The sequence below is a fragment of the Microcaecilia unicolor genome, chromosome 4 (assembly GCF_901765095.1).
Source record: "Microcaecilia unicolor chromosome 4, aMicUni1.1, whole genome shotgun sequence".
NCBI classification, from domain to species: domain Eukaryota; kingdom Metazoa; phylum Chordata; class Amphibia; order Gymnophiona; family Siphonopidae; genus Microcaecilia; species Microcaecilia unicolor.
In genome coordinates this window covers 124,030,434-124,043,713 of record NC_044034.1, presented here as the reverse complement: position 1 = coordinate 124,043,713, position 13,280 = coordinate 124,030,434, and the positions used below count along the sequence as shown (strand labels likewise).

Sequence of the window (13,280 nt, the reverse complement as noted above, 5' to 3'; positions counted from 1 at the left end):
CAAGGACACTAAGACCCTATCACAGGTCTCCTATGTACTTGCAGGATTGCTGATTGGGTGATATATGAGGAGGTCCTTTATGTGATGGGAAGGGTATATAAGTAACTGCTCATCTAAAGAGACTCTGAAACAGTCCTGATGGCAAGAGAGTTTCATATCCTTGTATCAGCCTATTTCTGGGGGGGGGGGGGGGGGGGGGGTTACTCTTCCCTCCCCCGATAGAAACTAATTCTCTTTAGCTAAGAATATTTCTTTCATTCTTTCTTTCTTTCTGTTCTATGACCTTTGTAAGTTTGTGTCACAGTGAGGAATAAAACTTTCCTTCCTATTGTTAGACTCTGTTCTGTAAAACTACTAATGCCAAGAGCCAATAGTATTTCCTGTGCTGTTGCTAGTGAGAAATAAAGATTCCTTTTCTTCTTCTAACTTAGCCTGAGCTTTTTATAAGAATAGCATGACCAAACGCGCAGCCTAGCACATGACTCATTCTTAAACATTCCCCAAATCCTTAGTGATGCTGTACATTGCTCATGTAGGGGGCAGTAGAACAACCTTTTGATTAGAGAAATGTCTAGTTAACCAACTCTGCCCCATCCCCAAACTCTCTGGTTGATGATACTGTATGGGGCAAAACGTTGGCCCAGCCATGATCCTGGTGGCTTACCCCTTCTGCTGCCTATGTATACATATGTCAGAGGATATTTCATTATCGCTGACTTGTGATGAAATTATGCTGAATTACCTTATTTATGTTTCAAATATTTATACATATTTTATTGTCACAGTCTTAATCCCTGAAGAAGATGGGTTGAAACATGGCTATGTTGGGTGTTTGGGTATTTGCCCACCAGTATTTCTCATCAGAAATCGGGGCGAACTTGTCCACTCTTCTAAAACATTAACATAAAGCATCATCATTTGGTAATTCTTAAGCAATGAAAGGTGTTATGGCCAGTATATGGGTCTCTTTCATCTTTGCTGATACCAAAAAATCTCTTGCCCTGTTGCTTTCCTTTCTTAGTCATGTTCTGATTATTGATGAGTCTAATTCTCCCCAATTCTCTATTTAGCTTTGGAGCTGGCAGTCTGGTACATGGTGAAGTAAACTTGCTAAACAAAGAGAATTACAGGAATGATGCAGAAAAACTAACAAAACTTGAAAAATTATGGAGAAACAGAATTTACTGAATTTTCATCTTTTGCAGGAGCAATTTTGTAGTGCCTGGTCATATCTGTTCATTTTAATGACTACACTCAGTTTCAATAATGGCATAGTAATGGCAATATTCCCGTTCTACTCATCGTCTACTATTTCAATCTTTTACCACCAATCGGCTGATTCAGACCTGCGTTTTACACAATGGACTTGTAGTTTTAATTTCACCTATATAAATCATCATTTAAGACCAGCTCTGCCACTGGGATGTCAGAATTAGGGTGGGGCAGCAGTGTGGAACATAAGAACCTTTCCTTCTCACCGCTAGGTTGGCCGCTGTAGCTCAATAACTCCTCTTCGGCCAGCCAGAAGATTAAAGATGCATCAGTGCTGTACAGGGCCTATAAGTATAGAACCATGAAGTGCCGCTTTGTCCTGCCCCCTCTGAGGCAGACTTCCTGTCAGAGGAGGCGAGACAAAGCAGTACTTTAGCATATGTTACAGGGCTAATGCAGCACCAGTGCTTCTTAATCTTCCAGCTGGATCAGGAAGGAGTTGGGGAGGTGGCAGTGGTAGATCCAGCAGCAAGAAGGGAAGGAGGAAGATGTTGAATATGGGGTAAGAAAGGGGAGATAAGAAGCTGACCAACTGGGAGAAGGAGGCTAGACAAGGGGAGTTTCTAGTCACCTATGGTGGGAGGAAGGGTTAAAAAAAGGGAGAAGCTCAAGTATTGGGGGCAACGTAGCTGAGGATTTGCCTAAGGCATCTAATACTCTTGGGCTAACCCTGGAATCACTACACATCTATGTTTGCTGAGAAATTTTGGGAGTTCTTTCAGACTCTGACCACACTATAGATGCCCAGATCTCAACCATAGGTAAAATGTAATTCATGAATCTTTTGATGATCCAGCAGCTGAAGATTCTCCTGTTCAGCCATCATCTGACAATTTTGATTCAGTCAATTATTATGTCTAGACTACTTTTGTAGCCTGTACTTAGGGCTCCCCCCAAAAAAGTGTAGGGAAATTCATCAACCCAGAGCATATAGCTGCCAGATTATTATCAGGCTGCAGATGCTGTGACCACACTTGTCCTTTGCTACAGTAGTTGCACTGGCTGCCTACTGAATGTATCTAGTTGACCTTTAATGCTCTCCTAGTTTAGATCAGAGCTATTACTAGCTCCTCTCTCATTAAGGGGCCCTTTACTTCAGTGCGGTAGGCCTAACGCAGACTGACCATGTGCTAAAAGGGCACTACTGTGGAAGGTGTCCTGCAGTAGTTTCCTGCTCAACACAAATTAATCCCATGCTGGAAGAAATTTTTTATTTTCCAGTGCTGGAGGCATGCCCATGGGTGGAGAGTAGGTATGACTGTGCTAATCGGATAGCGTGGGCACATTATTGTGAGCTACCCAATTACCGTGGGAGCCCTTATTGTCTCCTTAATAGGTGGCAGTAAGGGCTCCCACGGTAATGGCCATGTGCTAATGTGAAAATTAGTGCATGGCCATTACGAAAAAAAAAAGGCAAGGCAGCCATTTTATCACCACACTAAAAGCAGCCACAGCATGTGGAAAACCCACATGCTGACACCAGTGCCAATCACGTTTTAGCTCAGCTTCATAAAAGGACCCTGAAGTAAGGACTGTTTCAGCTAGAAAAAGAACAGCGGCATTCTGTTTGGAAATTGATACCCAAGTTACTTTGGATGTAATTCTATAACTGGGTGCTGCCATTTAAGAAGGTAGTGCACCTATTTATAAGAACACCTAGGAACAAACTTTCTTACAGACTAGAGTAAGCTGGCATTGGTGGCCTAAATGTAGGCCTAAACATTTACCACACGAACACAGGTTCCAGATAAACACCAATGAAAATCAAGTTCAAAAGCTTTTTTTAAGTTATAAAACCAAAATACTCAACATAGCCATGTTTCAAACCCTCTTCTTCAGGGATTAAGACTGTGACAATAAAAACATGTATAAAAGATTGAAATATAACACATGCCACGACTCCATATAAAACATCAAAATTATTCATGAAATATAAACTAACTCATACAGGGCTCTGTTTACTAAGTCGCGTGGTAGGCGCACAAACCTTTTAGTGCGCTCTGAGGACACCCATAGGGATATAATGGGTATCTCTATTGTTAAAGCGTGCTAAAAAGTTAGCTTGCCTACAGCGCAGCTTAGTAAAAAGGGCCTACAATGTTCTGTGTAAAAAGCACACACTTGGTTATGAAATACATTAATCTTGTTTTATAATTTAATGATAGAGTAATTTTATATATATATTTTATTTTTATCAAAATTTTTACATTCTCAGAAAGAACATCTTTGTAACAGAAATACTGCTAGAAAAAGTAACAATACTTAGTAGTCCACAAAAGGTGTGGGCAAGGTTCAGCGAATCAAGAGAAGTTGAAAACTTAAGGAAAAATAGAACTTAGGGGCCCTTTTACTAAATAGTGCTAAAAAGTGACCTGCACCATCCCCAGCATGGGTCTTTTCCTTGTACTAAGGCCACTTTTAGTGTTGGCTTGAAATGGCCATTTTTTTCTATTTTGGCTATAATGGTCATGCGATAATTTTCCCATTAGCACGTGGCCATTAGTGCAGGAGCACTTACTGACACCTATTTTATAAGAGGTAAGGGTGGAAGGGGCCCTTTTATGAGGGTGCGGTAGGGTTACCATGTGGGTAGCATGCAGCAAAACAGTACTACCGCTGGGCGTGCCCAGGTGTCCTGTGGTAGCTCTGCTTTTGTCACACGCTATTTCCCGCCCTAGAAAATAATTTTTATTTTCTAGTCCAGGGAGCTGGGAGTAGGCATGCCCGATTACGGCACAAGTAGCATGTGAGCCGTTAACAGCTATTAAATAGGTAGCGGTAATGGCCACACACTAATTTGGAAATTAGCACATGGCCATTAATGGTAGAAATAGGAATTTGGCCATTTTATAGCAGCTCTAAAAAGTGGCCAGAGCGCATGGAAAACCCACGTGCTAGAACTACCGCGGCCACTTTTTAGCGTGGCTTAGTAAGGGCCCCTAAGTTTGGTAGGAACCTATACCCATTAAACAAGCACATCCCGATACAGTGGAAGGATATGGTCCTCTCAGAGGAACTCTACTATTCAAGAAACAAAAAAGCTGAATAGGTCCAAAAAATGATACAGCATATTATTCAATTTAAGTGCACATTTACAAAGAAATTGAAAGTGAAAAGTTGAATCCAAAACTAGCACTTCTTGCTTCATTTTTTTTTCTTTGATCTATGCTGAGAGACATCAAGGAATATCTGGAAATGATCATCCATAAAGATAGAACTTGATATTCTTAAATACAAATGCAGTAACTGTTCCTTATCTTGTAAGAAAATAAAAGTCACAAACAATGTTGATCTATACGCTATTTCTTTGAGAACTCTCAAGTATTGCACAAAGATTTAAATCCAGTATATGGTCAAGACTTTTCTGTGCCGCAGAAGAAGTTGGAAGTTTTTTAGATGGTAAAAAGTAAAAAAAATGTTTTATAACAGGAGAATCCTTTCTTCGAGATAGTAGAAAAGTTCCTTAAGACATTTGTTAAATAACTCCTCAGGCAAACAAGCAGGAGAACAAGGAAAACTAAGAATCCAAGTTTCTAGAAAAGTTGTACAAATTTTCCATCTAGCAAAGTAGTATTAGTCTATCCAGAGTGAGTAGATGAGTGAATTTTCCAGAACATTCATTTTACTCTTAACATTATCCATTTATCCAAAATTTTCAAGGATGTTGAATTAGTCAATAAAGCAGTAGTGAAAGTCATACAAATCTTGTGTAGTGCCTCAAATGCTGTCCATATCCAAAATCACCTCACAGGGTCTTATCAGTGGCAGAATTACAACAGTTCCATTGGAGGATAGAGCTGCTCCCAAATGAAATCTCTCCATCTGAAACTGGATTACTACTTGAATTCCTGGGGAAGGTCCTTCCAGTGCTGTGGGTTGAAAACCCTGCTTCAGAATCAAAATCTTTGCAGGAGAAAGACCTAACTGGCCTGCTAAGGCCAAATCAAGTGATGAGACTCTTTCCACAGCTCCTTACACCAGCTGCTCAATGTCCTGCAGAACAAGAAAGGCTGCTCTCTAGACCATCACTCTCTAGACCAAGGCTCGTCTCTACCTCAGTCAATGTGAAAGTGACCAGATCTGTTGTAGACTGAACAAATGCTGAAATCGAAACCTGCTTCAATGAAGGGATCTGAGGCTTCAGAGGACAGGAATCTTTGACCTTCTCTTTAGGTTTAGGTATCTTCAACAGGTAATATCAAAAATAAAAGAAAATATAGTTGAAAGGTAATTAGAGCTCTGATTAGCACCTTCTACCAGGCAGCCATCTTGACCCCAGTAATTTTATATTTCGAACCACTTCTTCACATTTCATATGATTTTAATTATTTCATTAAAGGCTCTGTTTACTAAGCCACACTGTAGGAGCGCAAACGTTTTACAGTGAGCTAAAAATTAGCACATACTAACGATAGAGACACCGATGGGTGTCTCTATTGTTAGTACATGCTAAAAATTAGCGCACGCTAAAAAGTTAGCATGCCTACAGCGCGGCTTAGTAAATAGAGCCCTTAGTTAGGTACAATCAATTTCATTTAATATTTAATGTTCCAATAATCATTGATTCTAGCTTTTTACTTAATATTATATCTAGTTGTATGTTTTATGCCTTTATGAGTTAGTTTAATATTTAATGAATGCATCATTTTGATGTTTTGTATGGAGTTACATGACATGTTCTGTATTTTAGTTATTTATACATGTTTTTGTCATCATAATCTTACCACTTGAAGATGATGTTTCAAAGCATGGCCATATCAGGTATTTTGGTTTTATAACTCAAAGATTTCAAACTCGATTTTCGTTGTTGTTCATCTGGATCCTCTGTTCTTGTGGTCACCTGTTGTGGATCTTTTGCCTCTTTTTTGTGCAGGTTTATGGTATAAAAGTATGTGCCTAAATGAGGCATTTACACATGTAACTTACAGTATTTTGTGAGTAGCCTGCATAAATATTGGTCATGTCTATGGCACAAATATGCCGCTCTCCTCAGAATGCCCCATTTTAGCATAAAATTAGGGGCCCTTTTACTAAGCTGCCGTAAAAGGGGCCCTGTGATATTGGTGGTGGTGTGTGCCAAGGCCCCTTTTACTGCAGCGGGTAAAAAGCCTAAAAAAAAAGAAATGGCCGTGTGGTGAATTTCGCACTTGCCACTTGGCCATTTCGGAGGAAGCACTTACCGCTACCTATTGAGGTGGTGGTAAGGACTCCTGCATTAACCCAATGGTAAACGGCAGAACAGGGTAAACCCCTGCGGAGATGTCTTCTACATATTTCTGCTAGTGCTGGAAATACTGTGCGCTGGGAGTGGAACTACTGCTGGTGCCCAAGTAGGGACGGCGGTAGTTCCACATTGCTGCGTGGTAAGCCCGCAGTGGGCTTGCTGTGCTTTAGTAAAAGGCCCCTAATAGAATAGCACTTACTGACATTACGTGCATTTTATTTCAAGTGTACACTTATCAACATAGATGAAGTATACTATAAATATGAGCACACAAAACACAGTTAAATTAGAATGAGGAGGTTTGCGTGAATGCCTGGATAAATAACTATGGGCCCAATATTCAAAAAAATCTGAGTTCTTAAATTTAGGCTTCTATATTTGTGCCCTATTTTCAAGCAAACTTGGGAGCATGAGGTGTCAATCTTCAAAACAATTTAAGTGCATATAAGACACTCCTGCCTGCTTAAATTGCAGTCAGTGGGCCGGACACCAATATTCAGCTGCATTTAACAGGACAGTACTGCTAATCCTATAAAAGTCACCAACAATTGTGCAAGCAATTTAATTGAATAACGAGCCAATTAGTACCAATAATTTGCTTTTTAAAAAGCAATTATTGACACCAATTAGCCCCGCCTCTGGCACAGACCGTATAAGTCTGCCCAGCACTATCCCCGCCTCCCACCCACCAGCCCCAGCACAGACCGTATAAGTCTGCCCGGAACTAGTCCCGCCTCCCAACCACCGGCTCTGCCACCCATTCTAGGCTAAGTTCCTGAGGATCCCTTCCTTCAACAGATCCTCAGGAGCTTAGCCTAGAATGGGTGGCAGAGCCGGTGGTTGGGAGGCGGGACTAGTGCTGGGCAGACTTATATGGTCTGTGCCGGGGTTGGTATGTGGGAGGCGGGGATAGTGCTGGGCAGACTTATATGGTCTGTGCCAGAGCCGGTGGTGGGAGGCGGGGCTGGTGGTTGGGAGGCGGGGATAGTACTGGGCGGACTTATATGGTCTGTGCCCTGAAAAAGACAGGTACAAATCAAGGTAAGGTATACACAAAAACTAGCACATATGAGTTTATCTTGTTGGGCAGACTGGATGGACCGTGCAGGTCTTTTTCTGCCGTCATCTACTATGTTACTATGTAAATGTATGCACCTAAATGCTAATTAAGTCTAATTGGTGTCAATAATTGCACAGGATCCACGCCTAAATGATACCAGTGGCCCAAAATAGAGGGTGTGCAAATGAGAGATCATGGGTGTTTCAGGGTGGATCGGGGGTGTGGATTTCAATTACACACGTAAATATAGAATATAGGGCAACACACATAAATTTAGGCATGGGCATTGGCACATTTTCACTGGTGCAAATGGTGGCGCCTAAATTTACGCATGATCCCTGCACATTAACGCTATTCTATAAACCATGCCTAACTTTAAGAGCAGTTTATAGAATAGCGCTTTTTTGACACCATATATAGAATTCACCCTTAAATGCCCAACCTTAAACTAGACAGGAGAGGGGCATTAAGTGGCAGAATCAGGGAGGAACTGGCAGTTATGTGTTTGCCTGGGTAACTATCTGGGCACTGGTATACTGAATATTAGTTGGTGCTTGAATAACTTCAGGGTAGTGACCCGAGGTCCTTGGAGCTACTCTGCCCACCCAACTTCTTGAAGAGTAATTGGCTTTAATAAGCGTTAACTGGCAAAAATTTCTATGACGCACAATTCCAAAAGGGGAATGGACCTGGGAGGGGCATGGGTGGTTGGGTCAAGGGCATGCCAGGCAATTGACATGAGGATACAGAATAAAGTCATTTATGTGCCTGCCAGTCCTTAGGCACTAGCATTTATACCAACTTAAAATTAGGTGCAAAAATGCAGATCTCTAAAGGCAATTCCATATGGAATTGCCTCTCAATGTCAAAATGTATTCGATTTATTTACCCCTAAGTGTTTAACATGGTTTAGTAAAACAGCCTCCTTGGGGGCCGATATTCAGACTGCGGGAGTTAGCCCAGCTAACTCTCACTGTCACTTCTAAACTAGGACAGTCAATGCCAGGCTGTTTCCGCTGATTAGCGCTATAGAAATGATAAGTAGTAGTAGCAGTAGTAATAAACGGTTTATTTTTGGCCAGTTAGAAGATATTCAGACTTAGCCAGTTATATTCTAACTGGCCAAAAATATCCCACATAGTCACACAGCCAAATATCGCCCCTAAACTGGACCAGAAAATCGGCAGATAGCCGGTTTTGTAGGCTGATTTAATTGGCTATCTGCTAGCCACTAACCGATGATATTCAGAGGGAGATAGCTGGCTATCCCCCACTGAATATCGACAGATAACCAGTTATGAGGCACTTAACTGGCCAGGTGCTGAGTCTGGCCAGTTAAATGCTTTTGAATATTGGGGGGTATGTCACTGTGATGTCATTAACTGTAAGTTGGTACCCATTTTTATTCTTCAAATAATGGTAGTTTTACAGTGCAAACATTATTGAATACGCAAAAATCACTGGGTAGTCATGCTAAAAAGTCTATAACTTCTCTGTGTTTAAAGACAATCTCATTCCACTCTAACAATAAATAAAGCTGTAAAAGTTCACACCGGAATTCCTAGCGATTGCTGAGAAAACAGCAAAAAACTCTAAGGGGCTACTTTTTTTTTGCCTCACCCAGTCATCCTTACATATATGTCAGTATTCTGATTTGCACGTGTACTTGATGCTTCAACATTAGTGTCCACTTTAAATTACCTCCAGAATGAAGTTGTCTCGATTTCAGACTGAAAAGGTAGGGCTTTTATTCTGCCTTCGCCATTCCCTCATCATAAAGCAAAAACACAAAACGTAACAACACTGTACACTAATACAAGTCACAAGAAGAGAAGCAAATATCAAGGTCTCGTAATAATTAACACTCACAATACAATAAATATCCAAATAGATAGATAAAAAAATTTGATGTAATTAAAAAAAATCTTTTATCTATCTATTTATTTATTTGGGTATTTATTTTATTATAGGGTCCTTTTACTAAGCTGCAGTAAAAAGTGGCCTTAGCACACCCTTATGCAAGGTTTTCCTACGCGCTATGGCTGTTCTTACCACAGCTGGAAAATGGCAGATTTTCCATTTTTCAAATTAATGACTATGCACTAATGTTGCATTAGTGCATGAGCCCTTACTGCCACCTATTTTGTAGGCAGTAAGGGCACAGTGGTAAGTCCTCGCTAATCAATTAGGGTGCAGTAATGTGGATGTGCTAACTGATTCGTGCTTTTTTGCCCACTCTCTGCCCCCAGACCCCCCTTCAAGAAAAATGACAATTTTTTAGTGCGTTCTTTGCACCTACATATTGGTCTTTTACCACAGGACACCTCAGCGTGTCCCGCGATAAGCCCTTTTAAACTGCAGTAAGCGCTTACCACAGCTTAATAAAAGGACCCTATAAGTGTTAATTATTGCAGCACTTTAATATCTGCTTCTGTTATTGCGTCATCATAAAGGAAGTGGGGCCGATATTCAGACTGTGGGATTTAGCCCGGTCCATGGTGATGCCGGATATTCAATGTCAGGCTGTTTCTGGTGACCGGCATTGAATATCCAATTTATTTTTAGCCAGTTTCAACATAACCGGCTAATTAGATATTCAGATATTCAGACTTCAGCTAATTATCATGAAACTGGCCAAAGATACCCCATGTTTTCAAGCAGCCTTATTTGGCCGCTAAACTCGGTTTTATCGCTCGATATAACCAGTTATCCGCTAGCCGCTAACCAGCAATATTCAGCGGGGGATAGCCGGCTATCCCCTGCTAAATATTGCCAGATAGCCAGCTATGAGGCATTTAACCAGGTGTCAATCCTGGCCAGTTAAATGCTTTTGAATATTGGGGGGGAGGTATACTTATCTATTTATTTAGGTATTTGTTGTATTATAAGTGTTAATTATTATGACACATTAACATCTGCTTCTGTAATCGTATCAGCATAAAGCAAGTAACTCCATCCAGATTAAAAAAAAAAAAACTACAAACCAGAAAACCTCGTCTTGGAGTAAAGTTGTCCTTCTACCATAATTAGTCAGAATGGCTGGAAAATCCCATGTGGATTACTGGAACACGGATGAGCTTTAATGCAGCTGAAGAACTAGCTCATGAAATGAACTCTGCAGTTGAGCAGGACTCCATACCTATGTCTCTAAACAGAGCTGATTTGTGTTATTACCAACCTTGACTCTTAAATCAGGGTATGTGAGGTATTTTCTCAGTTTCTCAACTCTAGTCAGAACTGCTAAGTTGCCTAGTTTCAGGAGGAAGGCATTTAACAATGTCTAGCTTTTGGATCTGCATCCTAGTGTACTGTTGGATTTGCAGTTCCCTTTTCCTTCATTTGAAGTTAGCACAGCAGCTACCAAAACCTGTGGGTGATGAGGATATTGTCAAAAGACAGGTATGGTTAATATCCACCACTAGGAATCTGATCATTTTGGCAGCTCCAATTTATTTATTTAAATTTCCCTTAGCAGTAGACCAAGGTGAGTTACATTCAGATACAATGGGTATTTCCCTGGCCCTGGAGGACTCACAATCTAAGTGACTCGCCCAAGATCACAAGAAGCAGCAGTGGGATTTGAATCTGGCACCTCTGGATGTCAATACCGGTGCTGTAACTACTAGGCCACTCCTCCACTCACTGCTAACACTTTTCTGAATATGCACTCCTACCTGTATGAGTTCTCCGATGAGCTTTTAGATGGGAACTTTTGGTGTATACTTTATTGCAGCCTTCAAAGTCACACCTGTGGATGCGCCGCTTCCTAGAATCTGGGGACTCAGACCTCCTCTGGCGTCTTGTGCTTTCAATACTGAATGGTGAAAGTGAACTGAAAAGGAAAAAAAAAGAACAGTTTAAGAAAATATGAAAAGAATGCAACTTCCACTATAAGTCTATACCGATGCATCTACTGTAGACTTGAATGAACAGATACTCAACTCAGAGAAACCATAAAAGACCAAGATGCCAATATCTCTTAGGCAAAGATTCTTATACTCCTTCAAAAACAAACAAATCATATGGGTTGATATTGAAAGGCAGCCAGACGGCTGGCTGCTACTTTCAAGGGCACCTTGAAGATAATCTTATAGCAGGTTGTCTATGTGTGAAGGCCAAGTAGATGCACATTTCCAGGTGCCTATGTGACTTCATAAAATTACCCCACCAAACCTGCATAAATAGTAGCTAACAAGAAGCCAAAGAAACAGATGTCAATGTTCACATAAAGAGTATACACCTATATGTGTATTTTATACACAATGGGCCGGAATCTATAAATGATGCTCAAAAACGGGCGCCATAAAAGATCTGCGCTATCCCCGGGATTCTATATATGGCACCTTCATTTTCCATGTGGAAAAAGCTTATTCTATAACATTGCCTGTAACAGTTGGGTTTTTCAGGATTTTCACATTGAAATATGCATGAGATCTATTTGCATGAATTGCCTCCATTGTATGCAAATAGATCTCATGCATATTCATGCAAAAATCCCTAAAACCTGACTGGATTGTGGCCAAGGACCAACATTGAATACCTATGCTTTATAGAATCACCCATAGCACCGATTCCCGTACCCTAAGTTTGGGTGCCAGTCATACACCGACTGAAACCTGGTCTAAATGCTGGCGTCCAAGTTGTACGCGCTAACCCATTACTCAGTAACAACATGCACAACTTTTCAGAATGCCTCTGACATGCCCGTGCCCTTCCCATGGCCATGCCCCCTTTTGAGTTGCACAGTATAGGATTTGGGTGCCCAGTGCTACAAAGCACAAATTCAGATACGTGAGCAAATCAACGATTGGTGTCAATTAATGTCAATAATTGGTTGTTACTGTCCAATCATTGCATGATAGTGACTAGTTAGCCAATTAAGACGTTCACATATCTCAGCAGCATGCCAAAATTTGGGTGCCATATATAGAGTCTGGGGGAATATGTGTAAATCATAACTTTGCCAAAGCTCCATTCAAACTCCATCTCTGAACATGCCTAAACCTGAGTCATGTAAAAGTATGCTCATTTTTGACACCACACATACCCCATGGGGACATTTTGTAAGATGCTTTTTGCCTATATAAAACTGGGTTTATGTATGAAAAATTCTTTGTAAAATTACCTCCCATGGGCTAGAATCTAGGCATGTCTGATAGAGACACCAAGACGTATTCTATTAGTCACGACTAAATTTAGGTGCGGTATATAGAATATGCCTTGGGCCGGGTAGATGCACCTAAATTTAAGCACATCTATTTACACCAGTGAAAAGCTGGTGTACATGCATGTACCTATATCTATGCATGCTGGCCCAAATTCTATAACCACGCACGTAGGTATATGATTGATAGGCTTGGAAAGCCCACACTCCTCCCATCACCATGCCTGCCCCCTTTTTGGCTACACAAGTAAGAATTTGTGCCTGCTGCTTTATGGCATACTCCTAGCAAAGCGCATGTGTGAATTCCACTTAAATCCAATTAGTGATGACAAGTGGTCATTATCTATTTTGGCTCTATTTTATGGAGACACATAGGTACCTATCTGGCTGATATTCAAAGCTCCTGCCTGCTTAAATTGCCTAGGGCTGCCTAACCGCCTTTATTTAATGGCACTTAACCAGGCAGTGCTGTTGAATATTGGCTCTGACCAGCCCCCCAAAAAGTGGGCAGGTCATGGGTGGTATAGAGGGCTACACTGGGAAGGAGCTTTGAGAGGTTG

At 41.0% G+C, this 13,280-nt stretch overlaps 1 protein-coding gene across 5 annotated transcripts in view; it reads right to left on the bottom strand.

Annotated features, from left to right (window-relative positions):
* Nucleotides 1-13,280, bottom strand: part of KLF12 (Kruppel like factor 12) — a 488,954-nt gene that overhangs the window by 54,267 nt on the left and 421,407 nt on the right. For 4 of the 5 annotated variants that reach the window (XM_030200608.1, XM_030200611.1, XM_030200609.1 and 1 more), the window contains one exon: nucleotides 11,231-11,388. In XM_030200608.1, coding sequence (XP_030056468.1) covers nucleotides 11,231-11,388 — 158 coding nt within the window. Of the gene's footprint in view, nucleotides 1-3,824; nucleotides 5,456-11,230; nucleotides 11,389-13,280 lie in introns of those variants that run through there. The other variant, XM_030200613.1, reaches the window with a different exon arrangement.